Source organism: Gadus morhua, chromosome 23 (assembly GCF_902167405.1).
Source record: "Gadus morhua chromosome 23, gadMor3.0, whole genome shotgun sequence".
Lineage (NCBI taxonomy): Eukaryota > Metazoa > Chordata > Actinopteri > Gadiformes > Gadidae > Gadus > Gadus morhua.
Window position 1 is genome coordinate 19149630 of NC_044070.1, and position 19267 is coordinate 19168896.

The following is a 19267-nucleotide window of genomic DNA, read 5'->3' on the forward strand; positions in this document are numbered from 1 at the left end:
ACATAACCTGTGGTGAGCACCTACTCACCACTCACAACACACTGACCACACCAAGAGGAAGGGAAACAGACTCGGCACTGGTCCTTTGACCGATCACAGACGACATACATGTGGGAACCACGCGGTTCAGGCTGGATGAGACGTTCCCTCCGTGGTCACAGAGATTCCCAGGAGCTTACACTAGCTGATGATATTTATGCAGAGGTTTTTGTTTCGGTGGATTTTGTACTTGATGAATGATGCTCTGTCATTGGTAACGCGCATTAGATTCACTTGTGACGACAGACCCCTTGGCATTATCGCAGAAAAAACACAAAGAGATTTCTAATAATAGTTAGCGATTTAAACGATTTAGCGATTCAGACCCGACGAGACGATGACCTTGGTGTGTTAAAAGGCGACAAGGTCATCACATGGCTGCTGGTAGAGGAGGTCCCCTTCCTGGGTCAAAGGTCAGAGGGGACCCCAATGCTTCCTGAAAGAAATCGTGAAATGACCAACCCCAGTATTTCATTCTTCAGTGATTGTTAGTGACTGCAGTATTCCGACGTAGGGTTAGCGTACAAAAGTACATTTCTGAATCCATTGACGCCTGCCGTTATGAGAATCTAATGTCTCTATGTTTAACAACTTAATTGCGCGGGTTGATTCATAAATTACCCTTTTAAGAGGCATACTTAAATAAGCCGTAAAAAAATATCTGCGACAGGAATTTAAATAAAGCATTCCAAATTAAATGATTAGTGAAAACCAAACCAGTGCATTTAAATGAAGGACACGGGAAAAACTAACGTTTCACAAAACGGAAAAAAGGTTTTTCCCTGCGGGCACGATCCCTAATGAACGGCAACACTGAGCCCCGTCTTACCCCCAGGACCCGGGGCTGGTGGTCCTCGAGGACCTGGTCCTGGAAGGAGTCCCCCCAGGACCTGGTCCTAGAGAGACCCCCCCAGAACCTCCTGGTCCTAGAGAGAGACCTCTCAGAGACCCCCCTAGAGAGACCCCCCAGGACCTGGTCCTAGAGAGACCCCCCTAGAGACAGACCTCTCAGAGAACCCCCTAGAGAGACCCCCCAGGACCTGGTCCTAGAGAGACCCCCCTAGAGAAAGACCCCTCAGAGACCCCCCTAGAGAGACCCCCCAGGACCTGGTCCTAGAGAGACCCCCCTAGAGACAGACCCCTCAGAGACCCCCCTACAGAGACCCCCCAGGACTTGGTCCTACAGAGACCCCCCTAGAGAGACTCCCCAGGAGCTGGCCCTCGTCGAGACCCCCTAGAGAGACCCCTCAGGAGCTGGCCCTCGTCGAGACCCCCCCCCCTCAGTGCATCACTCAGAAGCGCCCCCCTTTTCCCTGTACTGCTGTCCTCACACCTGGACTGAGAGTATCACATCCCCCCCCCCGGTCCTGGATCAGTGCGGGCTGGGGGCGGGCGTGTCCATGTCCTCCGGCTCCTCCCCGGCCGGGGCGGGGGGACGCGGGGGGGTGGGGGGGGGACCCTGGTAGCAGCGCAGGGCGTTCCAGAGCAGGCCGGGCTGCTCGCAGTGGTGGCGACTCCGCCAGTGCTCCAGCACCCCCTCCCGGGTCTCCAGCACCTCGCTGCACAGCACGCAGTTGAACGCCGTCCCGGGCCCCGCCAGCACGCCCGGCCCGGCGCCGGCGCCGGCGCCACATCCAGACCCACCGGCCCCCCCCGCCGGGGGGGGCCGGTGGGTCTGGATGTGCCGCCGGAGCTTGGAGAAGGAGAAGAACTCCTGGTCGCAGCGGCCGCACTTGACCAGCTCTCGCTTCTTGTTGAACTGCCGCCAGTAGTGGGCGGCGTGCTTGACCAGCTCGTTCTCCGCCTCGCGCCCGCCGCGGCTGTCGCGGGCCCGCGGCGGCGTCTCCTCGCGGTGCACCTGCAGCAGGTGCAGCTTCATGCCGGCGAAGGTGGGCGTGGTGGCCTGGCAGCGGCCGCACTTGATCTGCAGCTCCACCGGGTCCACGGGGTCCTCCGATTGGTCCAGGGAGGCGGCCCTGGGGACGAGGGGGGGGACGAGGTGAGTAAAAGCCAGACGCCGTTCCGATACAATCCTATCCTTCCCGCTTCGATTTTTTTTAGAGTCGGTTCACTTACTGTCGACAATATCTAGAATTCAGAACTAGATAGTTTACATTTATAATCTATAATAATACATTTGTATTCTTGTAGTTAATTGTGAGGTGAGCATCCAAGTGTCTTCTGAACTTGAGCTAATCTTTATTGTCATAAACAAACCGAACGCGGTACACCAGTACAGTCGCAAGCACAAACACTCGTCATGTTATCCCTTATTTTGAGCCATTCAACATCTCTAATAACACGTTATGTAAGCTAATGTGTTACTTTTCACAGCCTCCCATCACTTCGCGCCAACAGACTTTCAGCATCTATCTGTTTCCGACTACATGTTTCTCATTCCGACTCCCCGCATCCGACCGTTAACAAACGCAGCATATGACCGTAATGTTTGTGATGTTCTCTGCCTGTGTAGGATATGAGTCACATGATGGTATCGGATCAGAGCGTAGACTTGTGTAGTGTACTCGCCGATACCTGATACTGCATTTCCGTTTCGGGGGAATTTTCGAAAACCGGTATCAGTATCGGAACACCGCTGATCTATACCTCACGGGCAGAGAGCCCACACATGTTTCTAGGGGATCCCCCTCTTCTACGGCATGCTGTGGCTCACCCCGCCACGGCCACGTCGTCCTCGTGGTGGCTGATGGAGGGCTCCACCGTCAGCACCACCTTGTGCACCTCCCGCAGGTGGCTGAAGTACACGCCCACGTAGCCGAAGGCCTTGTCGCAGAACTCGCAGCGCAGCGTCTTGAGCGGCCAGCAGTCCGAGTGGTGCAGCTTGGTGTGCGTGCTCAGGCTGCCCGAGTGGGCGTAGGCCTTGCGGCAGAAGGGGCAGACGTAGGGCCGGCTGTTGGTGTGGCTGTTCATGTGGCTCTGCAGGTGGTGCTTGAACTGGAAGCAGCGGCTGCAGGTCGGGCAGCGGTGCAGCGGTCGCCCGCCCATGAACATCCTCTGGTGGGGGGCTCCGCCCTTCAGCTGGAGGGCCAGGGGGGCCGGCGGCGGCGGCGGCGGCGGCGGCCGGCCGTTGGGGGTGCTGGGCGTGTGGCCGGGGAGGGGGTTGCCTCGTAGGAGATCCTGCTCCAGGCAATCTGAGGTAACGGCCGGCGGCGGCAGGCTGCGCAGCTGGGGCACCGTCTCCATGACGAGCATGGGCTTGGGCCGGATGCTGCGGTACTTCTTGGTGATGTCCACCTCGCTCGGCGGCGAGGCCGCGGCCGTGGCCGAGGCGCCGGCCGGGGGCTTCTCCGGGACCCTCCGGCGGAAGAAAGACAGGGACCTCTTCCGCCGCGCCTCGAAGGTCAGCACGTCCTCCGTGGTCTTCCTCTTGCGGCCCCTCTTCTTGCCGGGGGCTTTGTGCGGGGCGCCCAGGACGGGCAGGAAGGGGGTCCGGGGCTGGGCACCGATCAGAGGGGTGGGCAGCGGGCTGACCACCAGGGGTTCGGTCTTGAAGGAGGTCTGGGCTGCGGTCTCAGAGGTGCTGGAGAGACCCAGCTGTCCGCAGAGAGCCTTGGTCTCCGGGGATGCGGCGCTGAGCTTGGCCGCCGGGACCAGGGCGCTCTTCATCTTGGAGTACGGCGCGATGGGCAGCTTGCCTTTGGGCGGCGAGGGGATGATCTGGACCGCCTTGCTGAAGATGGCGGGCGAGAGGACCGTGATGCTGGCGGCGGCCGGTGGCCGGGGCTGGCAGGGTCTGGGCTCCTTCTTAACCTCCTCCGGGGCTTTGCTGTGGGAGACGTTGGCGGGGGGAGCGGGGGGGTAGAGGAGGCTGTGAACAACGTCTGCGACGGCGGCGGCGGCGGGGGGTGGGGGGCGTTGAGGCGGGACGTCCAGCTCCAGCGGCGGTCCGGGGAACAGGACGGCGTTCTCCGGGAGGAGGGGGCTGACGGAGATCTCGGAGGCGGTGGGGTCGATCAGGATGACCTGCTCCGAGAGCTCCTTGTGCGGCGGCGGCGGCGGCGGCGGCTCTCTGAAGTCCTTGGACTCCAGGAGCTTCCTCTTGACGACGGGAGGCGGGGCGTCCGTCGACCGCGCCCGCGTCGCCATGGCGACCTTGGGCAGGGTCTTCGCCGTGGGGGAGGGCGGCGGCGGCGGCGGCGGCGGCGGCTTGGTCTTCTCCGAGGCGCCCTTGCTCCTCATGGGCGGGTACCGAGGGATGGGTAACTTGGGGTTGTTCTGGACGGGCGGGGCCTGCTGCTGCTGGGGATGGGGAGTCTGGGGGGAGACGGAGGGGGGCAGGGCCACCAGGGAGAAGGTCCCGTCCTGACCGGCGATCTGCATGAGGGCGTAGTTCTGGCCGGGCACCATGATGGACTTGGGGCAGGGGCTGCTGGCCGCGTCGGGGACGGCCGAGGGAGGGGGGCACGGCAGCAGCGCCTGGGGGGGGCAGGAGACCACCGCCGCCGGGGCCTTGGGGGCGATGTTGCGGAACTGGAGGCTCTTCATCGGGCATGAAGCTCTGGTCTCAACCGCTGCCTGCAGGGACACAGAAAACACATCTGGGATCAGCCGTCATCAACAAACACATCTGGGATCAGCCGTCATCAACAAACACATCTGGGATCAGACGTCATCATCAGTCAAACACATCTGGGATCAGACGTCATCATCAACAAACACATCTGGGATCAGACGTCATCATCAACAAACACATCTGGGATCAGCGGTCAGCACCATCAATCACATCCACCGATCAGAGGTATTGCACACTGACTATTCTCATCTATATCTCAGGGTAGGCTGGTAACCAGAAGGTTGCTAGTTCGATCCCCGGCTCCTCCTAGCTGAATGTCGGGGTGTCCCTGAGCAAGACACATCACCCTAACTGCTCCCTGACCAGCTGGCTGTCGCCTTGCATGGCTGACTCCGCCCTCGGTGTGTGAATGTGTGCATGAACGGCTGAATGTGAGGCAATACTATAAAGAGCTTTGAGTGGCCGCTGGTTAGAAAAGCACTGTATAAATGCAGTCCATTATGAGGTTTCCTGCCGTGCAGTACTGCTGTCTGCCACCACAGGAACCCTGTCCCTGTGCACAGAGAGGCAGAGGGGAGAGGGAGAACTGTCACGTAGACAAGTCCGCCTAGAGGGCGACAAGCAGTCCTGTTACAATGTCTCTCTGTAGTCGTACCCCTCCCTCTCTCTCTCTCTCTCTCTCTCTCTCTCTCTCTCTCTCTCTCTCTCTCTCTCTCTCTCTCTCTCTCTCTCTCTCTCTCTCTCTCTCTCTCTCTCTCTCTCTCTCTCTCTCTCTCTCTCTCTCTCTCTCTTCCCCCCCAGGGCTGACAGAGCGCCCCCTTTGATTTGGACTCGTGTGCAGCCAGGAATCACGCTGTCGGCTCCGCGGGGGGGCCGCCTTGTTAACCCTAACCCCTTGTTAACCCCCCCCTTACACACCAGGACTTCCTGCGTTGATCAGCCGGGGAAGCGTGAACGCCGCCCGGGGGCAGGAGTTCCCCAGGATGAGGAGACACCCGCCCCCTCTCCGATATCTGTCCGGGGGGGGGGGGGGCCGGGGGTCAGACTGAGCCCCCCTGCAAAGCCGGGATTGACCGGATCACAGACGCCGTCCTCTGTGATGCACGGGGAGGGGCTGCACAACACGGTACGGCCCACCGCTCTCGCTCTGAGCCGGCCTGCGAGGCCCGGGCCGCCCCAGCGCCCCAGCTCTCAGGCACGTCCTGTTAATCAGCCGGCTCAGGGCGCGGCCGTTCATCACGATGTGGGCGAGTGACGGATGTGTGGCGTCATATCAATTATATCAATTATAGATCATATATCACGATGGGCCACGCCGATGGAAAGCTCAGAATGGGCTTAATGGTGACCAGATTCTGGGGTTGAAAGTGTGTTTGTTGATCTGATATTCCTCAGGCAGCAGGACCTTTGATTCAGGCCTTTTGTCTCAGCCTCGCTCCGTGATATCAATCTCACAAAAAATGCTAATCTAGAAATCCGAACGCAAAATGGAAAAACGCTCGAAAAATAAATATTATTCTCCGAGAAGGGGGAAAGAGAAAACCAGAATGCTGATTGTGTGTCGGTGTGCTTGGCTCCCACACGAGAGAGAGAGAGAGAGAGAGAGAGAGAGAGAGAGAGAGAGAGAGAGAGAGAGAGAGAGAGAGAGAGAGAGAGAGAGAGAGAGAGAGAGAGAGAGAGAGAGAGAGAGAGAGAGAGAGAGAGAGAGAGAGAGAGAGAGAGAGAGAGAGAGATGAACGTTGTGGAGCAGCTGGAAGTGTTTCCGCGCTCCGAGGAGGATTATTTACACAGCACCACCGCCGCGGTACGGCTCCGTGAGCGCCGAGCCGCTACTCGCTCTGGGCGGTTGGCTCCAGCCCGACTGTGAAGGCCTGCCCAGCGGCACTGGAAGGGAACCGTGGCAACGGAAACCTCTAGAGGGGGAGGCGGGGGGGGGCTGTGTGTGTGTGGCAAAAGGTGGAAAGGGGGGGGGGGGGGGGGTGGCTATAGGTGGAGGTAGATGGGGGGGGTGGCTATAGGTGGAGGTAGATGGGGGGGGGGGTGTGCCTATAGGTGGAAGAGGGAGGCGGGCAATAGGTGGAGGGGGATGTGGCTATAGATGGGGGGGGGGGTATAGATGGAGGTAGAGTGGAGGTGCATAGCTATAGGTGGAGGTAGAGGGAGAGGGCATGGCTTTAGGTGGAGGTAGAGGGAGAGGGCATGGCTTTAGGTGGAGGTAGAGGGAGAGGGCATGGCTTTAGGTGGAGGTAGAGGGAGAGGGCATGGCTTTAGGTGGAGGTAGAGGGGGAGGGCATGGCTTTAGGTGGAGGTAGAGGGAGAGGGCATGGCTTTAGGTGGAGGTAGAGGGAGAGGGCATGGCTTTAGGTGGAGGTAGAGGTAGAGGGCATGGCTGTAGGTGGAGGTAGAGGGAGAGGGCATGGCTTTAGGTGGAGGTAGAGGGGGAGGTGGCTATAGGTGGAGGAGAAGATTGATCATCCCCAGCTTGCCGTCGTTTATAGTCGGGCACGCTAGAGTAAACGGTGTAGCTCCAACACCGTCAAGCATTGATTATCCCCACAGTTCCGAGGAGGTGGGTGTGGATCCCCTTACTGCGGACCGTCTGTACCTGAAGGACCGACCAACTGGGCCCAGCGTCGACCGTGAGGGGCGTGGCCGCCTGCCTTCGGAACGGTCTGCAGACCTCCACCGATGGAAACGATACGGCGACACTCATTTCCACGCAGGCTGAAGAAGACATGCTGAGCTCAGACACACCCCGAGCCAACGCCGGGCCCCGGTAGAGCTTCTCCAGCGCCGCGACACCGTGCCCTTCAAAACAAGGCCCAGGAAGAGGTGTCTGATTCAGAGCGCGTCAGGCCTTTGGGTGGAGGAACCACCGGCGAACCCCACCCCCCCGCTGGGCTCCGGCAGAGCTTCACACACACACCGCTACAACCAGAGGTCCGCAGCTCAGAGGTCCAGGGATCGAACCACCATGGATTCGGTTCAAACTGGGTAGAAGGTGATATTCTTGAATTTCTAGCACCACACTGTTTTACTTCATGGAAAGACTGCGGTTCTCTGATCAGAGAAACAAGTGCTAGGTTCTCACACACACACACACACACACACACACACACACCCACACACCCCCCCTAATGGCCAGGCTTGTTGTCGTGGTCGAGACAGTTTGTCATGCTGTTTTGGTGTGAACTGACGTGTGTGAGAGGAGGTGTCACTTTAATACCGCAACGGTGAAAGCTGTTTTAAGAAGAAGAGTTGGGAGCCACCTATGCTTTGGGTTTGGCCAAAAAGGGAAAATCTAAAACCGTAAACAATGACAAAATTAATAACCAAAATCTTTTGCCAAGATCTAAACACTTTGGAGGGGGCCGTAGAGGAGGGGTGCCTTCATCAGCCTATCAGAGAGAGGCCCTACATGGACTCTCTGTTTATCCTCGGGAAACGCAGCAAGATCCTGGCGAGCACTTTATAGACGTTACCTTGGATAGCATTTAGCCTAGCCGCCTGGCCTGTTGCCATGGCGCCCCCCCCCGCAAAGAAAGCGTGTGCTGGCCTCACCGCTCGCGCCGATGGAGAATGAGTTAGCGGGCCGCGGAGGGAAGCTACGCAGAGGTCAGAGATGCTACTCAATCTGCTGCTGGCTTTGAAACGCCAGCCGCTCTAATCTGACTGGGGTCAAAGGTCAGGGATGGGGCACGAAACACAGGGGGGGGAGGGGGGTGGGGTGTCCTGAGAGAGAGAGAGAGAGTGAGAGAGAGAGAGAGCCTGGGGAGAGCAAGAGAGAGCAAAAGGGAGAGAAAGAGAGAGAGAGCGAGCGAGAGAGAGAGCTCCACACAGCCAGATAATCAGGTGAGGCGGTGTGGTGAGGCAGTGGGGTGAAAGGTGAGGTTCTGTTGACGTTGGAGCAGGTCAGGGTTGAACAGGAGGGCAGAGCGCTGGAACGCAGCGCCCACCTGGGGGATGGCGGGCTGGAATGCACCCCAGAACAGGGTGTGTGCGTGTGTGTGGTTCTTTTCGAGGGTGTGTGTGTGTGTGGTTCTGTTTGTGTGTCTGGTTCTGTTTGTGTGTGTGTGGTTCTGTTTTATGTGTGGTTCTGTTTTATGTGTGGTTCTGTTTTATGTGTGTGGGTGGTACCGTTTGTGTGTGTGTGGATCTGTTTGGTGTCTGTCTGTCTGTCTGTCTGTCTGTCTGTCTGTCTGTCTGTCTGTCTGTCTGTCACACCAGAACCATCTATTGGTTGGCGCTGGGAACCTAGAAGTGGATAAGTGTGGGAAGGATGGGAACACTTCACGAAGATGAATCAGTCCTACACTCATCTTCCTCTCCCTCTCATTTCCAGCCTAGCCCTGACAGTAGGCCATCTCACCGGTGAAACCGTTTACACAGGTGGGGCTCAGACCTACAATCATCTCAGAGGAGGCCCGCCACGTCACTTGGGTCACGCTCCAATCGCGCTCCACCGCGGGTTGGAGCATTGAAACCTGAGAGATGCGCCGAGGGGTGGGTTTAGTAAACACAGAGGCCTCCTCTCCTCGGACCCCCGCAGGGGGGCGGAGAGAGGCTGTCTTTGTGGTGCTCTGTGGGGAGCGCCCAACACTCGGCAGACAGTATGCTGCTTGGGCTCCATCTCTTTATTCATCAGTGCGCGGGTCAGAACCCCGACGGCGTACGTTAACCTGACCAACCACAGAGCTGCCTCGAGTCTGGCAGGAGGGATTGGGTCCAGCCCGCCGTGCATGACTTCCTGGGGTTAAACACTGCCCTGGCCGTGGGTCATGCAGCCCGAGCAGGGTTGAGATACCCCGGGATTGATGATGTTAAGGCCCTGACCGCTGGGGAGATGATAGCCCAGCTCCTGACCTGTCAAGAGCCAGTGATGAGGACTTCGGTATCGTCAAACAGCAGCGGACGGGCCTGACTTGTTAGGTTAGTGTGCGGTGGTCAAATGTCACGTGGTTGCGTTGCGGTCACACAACGGGCGGGGCGTGAGCAGGGCAACAAGGTGTGCGTCACAACAACACAAACATGCTAAAGGGCTGATTATGGTCCCGCCGCGTTCACACAACGCGAGGACCACGCAGACGCTTCAACGTTTTAGTGAGCGTACCCATCGCAGCCCTTGCGACTGCGTCGTCTGAGCGGAAGGTCAAAGTCTTTGGGAGGCGCACGTCCGTCCCTGGCGGTGGCGGCAGGCGGGGTCCGCAAGGACGGAACGGGTCTGTAGCCCCCTTGTGTCACGTGAACGTGGGACCATAATCATCCCTAAAGAACTGGGTCTGGTGTTAGTTCATGTTATTAGGAGAAACGGGAACGCCGAGGCAGAACAAAGAGGATGAACGTTAGGCTGTGGGGGGGAGGGGGTATCTTATCACTCGGGGGGTGAGAGAGCCAGTCATCTGGGACTTACAGATAGGGCTAGGTGGAGGGGGGTCTGGAATGGTGTGTGTGTGTGTGTGTGTGTGTGTGTGTGTGTGTGTGTGTGTGTGTGTGTGTGTGTGTGTGTGTGTGTGTGTGTGTGTGTGTGTGTGTGTGTGTTTGTCCCCTTGGGTCCTCAGCCCAGATGAAAGCAGATCCCGACCAGATAAGGGGTACACCACGGGGGGCCTTGGCCAGCTGGCCAGGAGAAGTCATGTCCAGCGGTCATAAGCCCCTCCCCAGCCAACACACACACACACACACACACACACACACACACACACACACACACACACACACACACACACACACACACACACACACACACACACACACACACACACTTCCACAAAGACAGCCAATGGCGTGCTGGGTGCGTCTCAGCCGTGGAGGAGGAGACAGGAAGAGGAGGAGGAGGCAGAAGGAGGAGGCAGAGGGGGGAGGAGGAAGAGGGAGGAGGAGGCAGAGGAAGGAGGCAGAGGCAGGAGGAGGAGACAGGAGGAGGAGGCAAAGGGAGAAGGTGGAGGTAGAAGGCAGAGGGAGGGGGAGACAGTGGGAGGAGGCAGAGCTGGGTGGAGGGAGGAGGTAGGGGGAGGAGGGGGGAGGAGGTGGGAGGAGGGGGAGAAGGTGGGAGGAGGAGGAGATGGTGGAGGTAGAAGATGGAGGGTGGAGGTAGGGGGAGACAGAGGGAGGAGGCAGGGGAGGACAAAGGGAGGAGGCGTGGGGGAGCACCTTGGGTTCACCCCCCTGCTCTCCTCCCCAAGCGTCCCGGAGCCGAGGTGAAGGCGGGAGGACCCCGTCGTCCGTTAGCCCCCCCAAAAAACAAACCACTCCCGAGTCGTCTCACGTGAACCCGGGGGATAATCTGAGCTAGACGCCGGCTTCCTGGAAGCGTTAAAAACTGCTCATCTTTCCCCTGTTGGGACGGAAGACCCTCACCCTCAGGTGTGTGCGTGTCACCGGACAGTTTTTTTTTTTTTAATCCTGCCTCCAAGGAGCGAGGGCAGTCAGGGAGAAAATGAAATCAGTGTTTGCAGAAGTCCTTGTTTCAGAGAGAGCGAGAGCGAGAGCGAGAGCGAGAGAGAGAGCGAGAGAGAGAGAATCCTAAACAAACAGTGGGATAGACAGTATATTTAACCCTTTAAGACGACAACCAGAGAAAGGGGGCTTGCAAGAGAAAGGGCTCAACAAAACAAAATGGCTATCATATCACACACACACCCACGCACCCACGTCTGTCATCCTCTGTCACCTGAGCAGATCGATGCCCAGGAGAAATCCATTCTAATTAGGAGCCCGCTGCTCCGGCCTGCTAGGACATGCAGATGAATCGATGGAGAAATGCTGAAGCTGATCAGAACCCCCCCCCCCCCCCCCCCCTCCCCCACTGTCTGACATAAGGAGATCCAGTCCCACACATCTAGGGTAAGAACCCTCTACATCTGGGGCACAGTGTTTTTAAAAGATCTTATTGAGTTTCATCAAACCTTTCGTTTCCATTTCTGTTTGGTGCACATGTGACTAACCCTCGTAATGAACTGCTTTGTAACAGTCGGGAGACGTCTCATTTGATATTCAGCACCCAGCGGGAGACAGACGCCCGCAGGACGCCCTAAACCTCCGACAATCAACAACCTTTGACCCGATGTCCAACAGGGTCATGAGTCATTCCTGGTGAGCTGGCACGTCCTCAATCATTACGCCTCACTCCAAGGCAAGCCAGATGACACACACACACACACACACACACACACACACACACACACACACACACACACACACACACACACACACACACACACACACACACACACACACACACACACACACACACACACGCGCGCGATTTTATCCAAAGCGACTTACAATAAGTGTCAGAAAGAAAGAGAAACTACAATATGTTCCGTTTACAGTAAGGATGTTCATAGAGCCAAGTGCCAAGCACTAACGATTGTTAGGTTAACCTATTCCCCTTGTACAACAAAGATAGCTAGGATAAGACGCTACACAATGCTAAGTACTATTTATAAGCGCAAGGACGCCCAACACACCATAAGTGCGTAGATTAAGTGCCAGGACGTATAACATACAATAAGTGTGTACGAGGGGTGTGGGGAGATGGGGGGCACACACACACACACACACACACACACACACACACACACACACACACGATGTAGAAACGTTAAGACTCTTAGCACCATGTTCTCCACATGCCCCCGCCCTCCACAGGGGCGACCTCCACCTTGAACAGTGGGGTCCGCGTGTACAGTACATACATCCCTGCCTGTTCTATTAGCACCTTGGGCCTGTCGGCCTCCAGCGCTGTGTGCCAGCCACGCTAAACCTTTAGCCGACCTTTACCTCCGCCGTGACATTTAGCGCTCGCGATAGGTCAAACGGCTCCAAAGAGTAGTCGAGAGGCCGGGGTGCGCCGGAGGAGAAGGGGCGACACGGCATGGCAGCCGGGGTTCAGACAGGCGGAGAGCGCTGTGTGTGTGTGTGTGTGTGTGTGTGTGTGTGTGTGTGTGTGTGTGTGTGTGTGTGTGTGTGTGTGTGTGTGTGTGTGTGTGTGTGTGTGTGTGTGTGTGTGTGTGTGTGTGTGTGTGTGTGTAGGCCGGGGGGGGGGGGGGGGGGGGATCAACAAACACAGATCACTCCTTGTCAACATCTAACCCCTTCCACGTGCATTCGATGACACCAGACCTGAATGTTGTATCTCTTGAACCACCAGCAGCACCCAACTCTCTAACATCCAGCCGGAGTAAGCACTCCGATCCTGACCGCTCTGCTCCGGGTCCTGGGAGGAGCCAAAACATGGAGCGGCTGGGGTGAGTCCAGTCCAAAGCAGAGCTGCCGGCCCATGGAGGACCACAAGAACACCACACTGACCGCACACGGTACGTTTTCACACCGTCTCCATTGAGAAAGTCAAACCTCCGTCCGGAGTAGTTCCTCCAGCTGCTAACCAGGCCAGCGTGCAACATTTGAATCCCAGTATATTTCATAACCTACCTTCACTACAGGCAGTGCTGATGAGCTGTGATGATGATAAGAAGCCCCCTTTACGAACACAGATTTGATCTAAAGTAGTAAGCATTAGTAGAACATTCTCAGGCCTCACAGGGGCCCCTCTACCAAGGACCTATGTTAGTCCCACTGCCCCCCCCCGCCTGTGGAGCTCAACTCAGTCTGACTACCTCCTGGCTCTGATGATCAATAACAACACAACGTACAGATCCCTAGTGAGAGCGGGCTCAGAGCCAGAGGGGAGGAAGACAACATCTTATTAAGACTCCTCCGCTCTGATCAGGCGTTTGTTAACGAGATTTCCAGACACATTTTTTCGCCCGTGCTTACCTAACTCTTTCGGGGGTTGCGTTTCTGTGTCATATTTCGAGCCTCCGGCATGTCTCCCAAACGTATAACTAATGTTCCACCTCTGCCATGTTCTGTCCGTCCGTCCGTCTCCCTCCCTCACCTGTCTCCCTCCCTCTCTCCCAAGCCTTTGATTGCGGCCGCGTGGCTCCTCCTCCTCGCTCTAGATTTAAGCCTGCATGCGGAGCGCTCCCTCCCGACAGAGAGTAAATAAACAGCGTGATGCTAATTAGCGCAGGTTCACGGACACGGCCAGCCCAGAGACACCGAGGTGGAGGAGGAGAGGAGAGATAAGTGCAGGCTTGTTTTACGAGGGAGAGGGGGGGGGGGGGGGGTGGGGCTGTGTATACCCCGCACAAGGACGAGACACACACCGTAGCGCCGACGCACACACGAGTACAGTCGCTGGGCGGTGAAGGACGGACACACGGCCACGTTCTGGCATTCACCCCCGGGGGGGGGGGGGGGGCAGGCAGTGGCAAGGTAAGAAACACACAGGCAGGTTCCTCCTCCCTGTGAGCCTAAAGACGAGAGGGAAGGCAGAGTCTGGGTGGAGGGGGGTGAGGGGGGAGAGAGGGAGGGAGAGGGAGAGGGTGAGGGGGAGAGGGGGAGGCGCTACCTTCCTTAATGACTGCCTGATCCCAGGGCCCCGGAGAAGATCAAACAGGATGCAGATGACGGCAGCGTTCCTTCTCCTCGTGGGGTAGGAGGAACGCTGGCGTCTCAACAATAAACACAAGCTGAAGAAACACTGGAGGAGGATACGAGATGAGGCGGAGGAAGATAAAAACTAGATGAAGACGTACAGGCAGGTGGAGGAGGATACAAGATGAGGTGGAGGAAGATACAAACTAGATGAAGACGTACAGGCAGGTGGAGGAGGATACAAGATGAGGTGGAGGAAGATACAAACTAGATGAAGACGTAGAGGCAGGTGGAGAAAGATGCAACAAGCAGAAGAAGACGTACAGACAGGTGGAGGAAGGTACACGACGAGGGGGAGGAAGATACAACAACCTGAAGGCGTACAGACGGGTGGAGAAAGACACAACTAGCTGATGACGTACAAAGAGCTGGAGGTGGAGCAGATGATCTGGTGGAGCCTCGATGGGCCTTCTGAGGAACCCAGAAGCAGGTGTGAAAAAACGACAGCAAAAGTCATCAAAACAGCAAAAAACCTCCCGTTCATCTCTACAGCGTCAAGACGGGATCCAGTAACTTCCAACCATAAAGCCTCAGCTAACCCCCCTCCTCATTAAGGAAGATAAAAGAGACGGGATGGGAAGCGGACCTTAAGCACCTGCGCTTAATGGCTGATACAAACACGCCGGACACCTAAACAGGGAGCGGGGCTGGACCCCTCGTCAGACGGCTCACTAATTGGGCCGGGCCTGAGCGGGAGCCAGGGGTGTGTTTGATGGCTCGCCGCCGGGGTGAGGCACACACCATCAAAGACCAATCCCCGGCCCCGTAGCGACCGTTACCCCCGCCCAGCGCTGCTTCCACCGCTAACGAGACCCGTCTCCGCGCGCAGACCGATAGGAGGAGGACGGAGGAGGAAGGAGGATGACGGAGGACGGAGCGTGGGCGGTGCGGGCCGGCGAGAGAGCCAGGACAGAGCGTTGCTAGCCTAGCGTGCTAGCTCAGAGTGCTAGCGCAGTGTGCTAGCCTAGAGTGCTAGCCCGTCGTGCTAGCCCAGCGTGCAAGCGAAGCATTCTAGCCAAGCGCGCTAGCGCGGCGTGCTAGCCTAGCATGCTAGCTCGGTTTTCTAACCTTGCGCGCTAGCCCAGCGTGCTACCCCGTCGTGCTAGCTCAGAATGCTAGCCCAGCATGCTAGTCCGGAACGGCCCTCAACCCCGCGGTCCATTGTTAAGGTGGACCGGCCCCGTGTTAAGGTGGAGCAATGGCATGGTATTGTTTCTGAGATTTGGAGACAATCTTCAGATGAAAGATTAGGGGGGCGGGGGGCGTGGGGGGGGGGTAGATTAGACACACTGGCAGGTGGGCTCCCGCCGTGGCCGGGACTTATACAAAGCTCTTAATCTCACATTAAACCCAGTGCAAACACTGGATACGGAGAAGATGAGGCAGATGAGCAGAGTGCAGGGCACGGGGGAGAGAGGGGGCGACGGGGGAGGTGTGAGGGAGAGAGTGAGAAGGAAGGGGAGGGAGATGGAGGGAGACAGATAGAGGGAGACAGATAGAGACGTGGGGGAGAGAGTGAGGAGGAAGGGGAGAGAGAGGGGGAGACAGACAGAGGGAGACAGATAGAGACGTGGGGGAGAGAGTGAGGAGGAGGAAGGGGAGAGAGAGGGGGAGACAGAGAGAGACGTGGGGGTGAGAGTGAGGAGGCAGGGGAGAGAGAGGGGGAGACAGAGAGAGACGTGGGGGTGAGAGTGAGGAGGCAGGGGAGAGAGAGGGGGGGACAGAGACGGTAGACACACTATTTTCATAATGAGGTCAAAGCAAGTCGTGGGACTTCACTCTCGGGGGAGACTGCGATCACATCACACACTGGCACGCCGGGACGAACACACGCATACACCCCCCCCCCCCCCCCCCCCCACAAACCCATTCCCCTGATAAACCCCCCGCCCCAATATACCCCCACCCCCCCCCCCCAACGAGGAGAGTCCTCCCCTCAACGAAACAAATAAGGAGAAAGAGAGAGAGAGTGATAATACTAATCAGAAGGTCTTCTGAGGAGAAGTGTTTCGATGCTAACGTCCTCCTCTCCTCTGGTCTTCAACCCCTCCCTCTGAAGCCTCAGCATTGACCCTCTCCACACAACAAGCCCGAGCCCCACCCAGCACCACAACACCGGAGAAACTTTTTACCTAATGGGTGTTTCAGCCTCCTCCTTCACTCTGCCCCCAGGGTGCCGCGGGGGGGGGGGGTGCAGGGCCTGTCCCTCCCTCTCAGCTCTCCCCTGGAAACACATCAAAGACACCCCAAAATAAACAGCATGTAAAAGCACCGAATCAGCATCCCGGTGCGGCCGAGAGGGCATCGCCGTACCGGGGGGGGGGGGGGGGGGGGCACAACAACAAAAGAGGCTCCTCGCTCCCCTCCACACCTCCAGGCCTTGGGCCCCTTCACCCCCTGACCCAGTTATCAGGGGGCCGCCGTGCTTCGGGGGCCGCCCCCCTCTGTCCTCCGACGGATGGGAGGAGACACGCGTTTAATCGTCGTCCTGATGTAGCCGCGCGCGGTCCGACGCGGGCGACACGCTAAAGGTACGCACCGTGATCGCGAACACGCGGCGCCCTGTCTCACACGCAGCACACACACTGGACGAAGACGTGAAACACACAGGCAGGCACACACACACACTCGCGCAGACACACACACACACACACACACTCGCGCAGACACACACACACACACACACTCTCACACACACACACACACACACACACACACACACACACACACACACACCCCTGTTCCCGCCACGCTGGCTCTCCTGATGCCCGTCTCCTTGCTCGGCCGTTAAGGCGACTAAACGGGGCCTCGTTTAGCAAAGGGGTGTGTGTGTGTGTGTGTGTGTGTGTGTGTGTGGGGGGGGGGGGGGTCGTCCCATGCTCGTCCCATCCAGCCGGCATTAAATAAATAAGGAGCACTTCCTCCTCGCCCGCGTGTGAATTATTCAGTTAACACGCTTTATCCTCTTCCCTACAAGCTTGTTAGAGCACCTCAGGAATGGGGGGTGGGGGTGGGGGTAGGGGGGTGTAAGGGGGAGGGGCTGGGGAGGGGAGGGGGGGGGGGTGTAGGGGGGGAGGGGGGTTCATGTGCGACTCAGCAGAACCTGCGGCACTTCGCTAAGCTTACTGCCACCGCGCTCACTCAGGTGTGTGTGTGTGTGTGTGTGTGTGTGTGTGTGTGTGTGTGTGTGTGTGTGTGTGTGTGTGTGTGTGTGTGTGTGTGTGTGTGTGTGTGTGTGTGTGTGTGTGTGTGTGTGTGTGTGTGTGTGTGTGCACAGGTGGGGGGCTAATTTGCGCTGACACCTCCTTTGTTTCCAGGGGAAACAGGGACGAGGGGGAGCCGCACACACACACACACACACACACACACACACACACACACACACACACACACACACACACACACACACACACACACACACACACACACACACACCTGAATACTTTGCCTTCATCACATGAACCAAGAGCAGCACACATCACAGGGAGAGAGACAGAGAGAGACAGTCAGAGAGAGAGAGCGAGAGAGAGACAGTCAGAGAGAGAGAGTCAGAGAGCCAGAGACAGCCAGCCAGAGACAGAGCGAGAGAGACAGTTAGAGAGCCAGAGACAGAGCGAGAGAGAGACAGTGAGACATAGAGAGAGAGAGATTGAGAGAGAGAGAGACAGTCAGAGAGCCAGTGAGAGAGAGTCAGTGAGACATAGAGAGAGACAGATTGAGAGAGACAGAGAGAGAGAGAGAGACTCCCCCCGACGCGAGATTATCAGGTGGAGGCTAGAATACAAAACGGAGCATATCCATAGAATTAACCCCCTAGTAGTGCGGATGAATTATTGAGAAATGACGTTGTGGGACGTGCCGCGCTGGGAACATGCAGAGAGCCAGCCCGCCCCCCCCCCCCCCCCCCCCCAGCCCCCCGCCCAGAAGGACACCCTGGCGACAGCTCCCCGACCGCCCTGAACCGCCCTGATGCTAATCAGACGCAATGGGATGAAAAGCGCTTAGCCAAAACAAAAACATAAAAACAATCAGAAGCACTTTTTGATTAACCTTGAGCCCCCCCCCCCCCCCCTCACACACACACACACACACACACACACACACACACACCGGTGCTGCGCCTGAATGCCACGCATTAGGCTGCTTACTGAGTAGAGCCGGTCTGTTCAGGGGGAAAATCTGCCGGACATTAACAAGTCGGGTCCACCCGCCACACAGGAGCATCGAGGCTTCGTCTGAGGGTTTAGGACACGGAGGAAGTGCTGGGGAAGCTGGGATAAGAGGGACAGAGTACTGAGAGCTAGAGTCTGCATCGCCACCCTCATCTTCACCCTCCATCTTCTTCTTTATGTCAACACCGACAGCACACACACAGACACAGACACACACAGACACACACACACACAACTGTGAACGAAGTTGTGAGTCTTGAGTCTTTTGCTGAAGCTGGCGAGCAACTCTGCGGTCCTGACGGTGTATATCTATGTACGCGTGTTGTTTCTGTGGTCGTAGCGTGGATGTCATTAGGTTAGGACTCTGGAGACAAACACTCATAAAGACACTGCCAGCTTCTCCTTCCCTCGTGCTGTCTGGACCAATCGGCAGCCGGCTGCCCCCCCCCTGTCCTCAGACTGGGAGTGGCATACGACTCTCTGCCGCCAAACCAATCAGAGCATCCGAGAGAGCAGGGTCAGGAGAAAGTTCCGGCCCCCTTCCCATTAGGGCTGATAGTCTGACAACGGGAGCAGGGGAAATATGGGCGTTAAATATTAATGTGCAACACCTCTATTCTGCTCGGCGGGTCGCTGTGCACTCTTAAGTACCCGACAAGTTCCCCAAAGTAGCTAAATCAAAAAAGGGCCCATTGTTCGCCTGTGGACATTACCGTCGCCGACATCACTGTGGAACATAGTCAACAAGGCCCGGTGCCTTTCATGTTACCGGATATTATATTTCATCTTCTTTTGAACCCGTGAGCAGAAGCAAAAAAAATAAAAATAAAAAATCCAGAGAAGAAAAAAAAAGAAGCCAGCTTCACGGAGCCTCACAGCTGTGCTGCCGGGTCCTGAATTAGCCCCGACCACATGAGAAAGGAGCTCTCTCCTGTGAGGCAGGGGAGATTACAGCCCTGCGCTCTACTCTACCATTAAACCACAATTAGTGCAGCATTACGCCGGTGATGTCATCAGGCAG

The 19267-nt window shown here is 57.3% G+C and overlaps 1 protein-coding gene across 1 annotated transcript in view; it reads right to left on the reverse strand.

Moving 5' to 3' along the window:
* Positions 1–1411: 1411 nt before the first annotated feature.
* znf438 (zinc finger protein 438) overlaps positions 1412–19267 on the reverse strand; it is a 35625-nt gene continuing 17769 nt past the window's right edge. The window contains exons 2-5 of the mRNA XM_030349728.1: positions 16207–16298; positions 7179–7381; positions 2714–4575; positions 1412–2015 (exon numbers count right to left, since the gene is read on the reverse strand). Coding sequence (XP_030205588.1) covers positions 1412–2015; positions 2714–4575; positions 7179–7310 — 2598 coding nt within the window. The 5' untranslated portion in view covers positions 7311–7381; positions 16207–16298. The remainder of the gene's footprint in view (positions 2016–2713; positions 4576–7178; positions 7382–16206; positions 16299–19267) is intronic.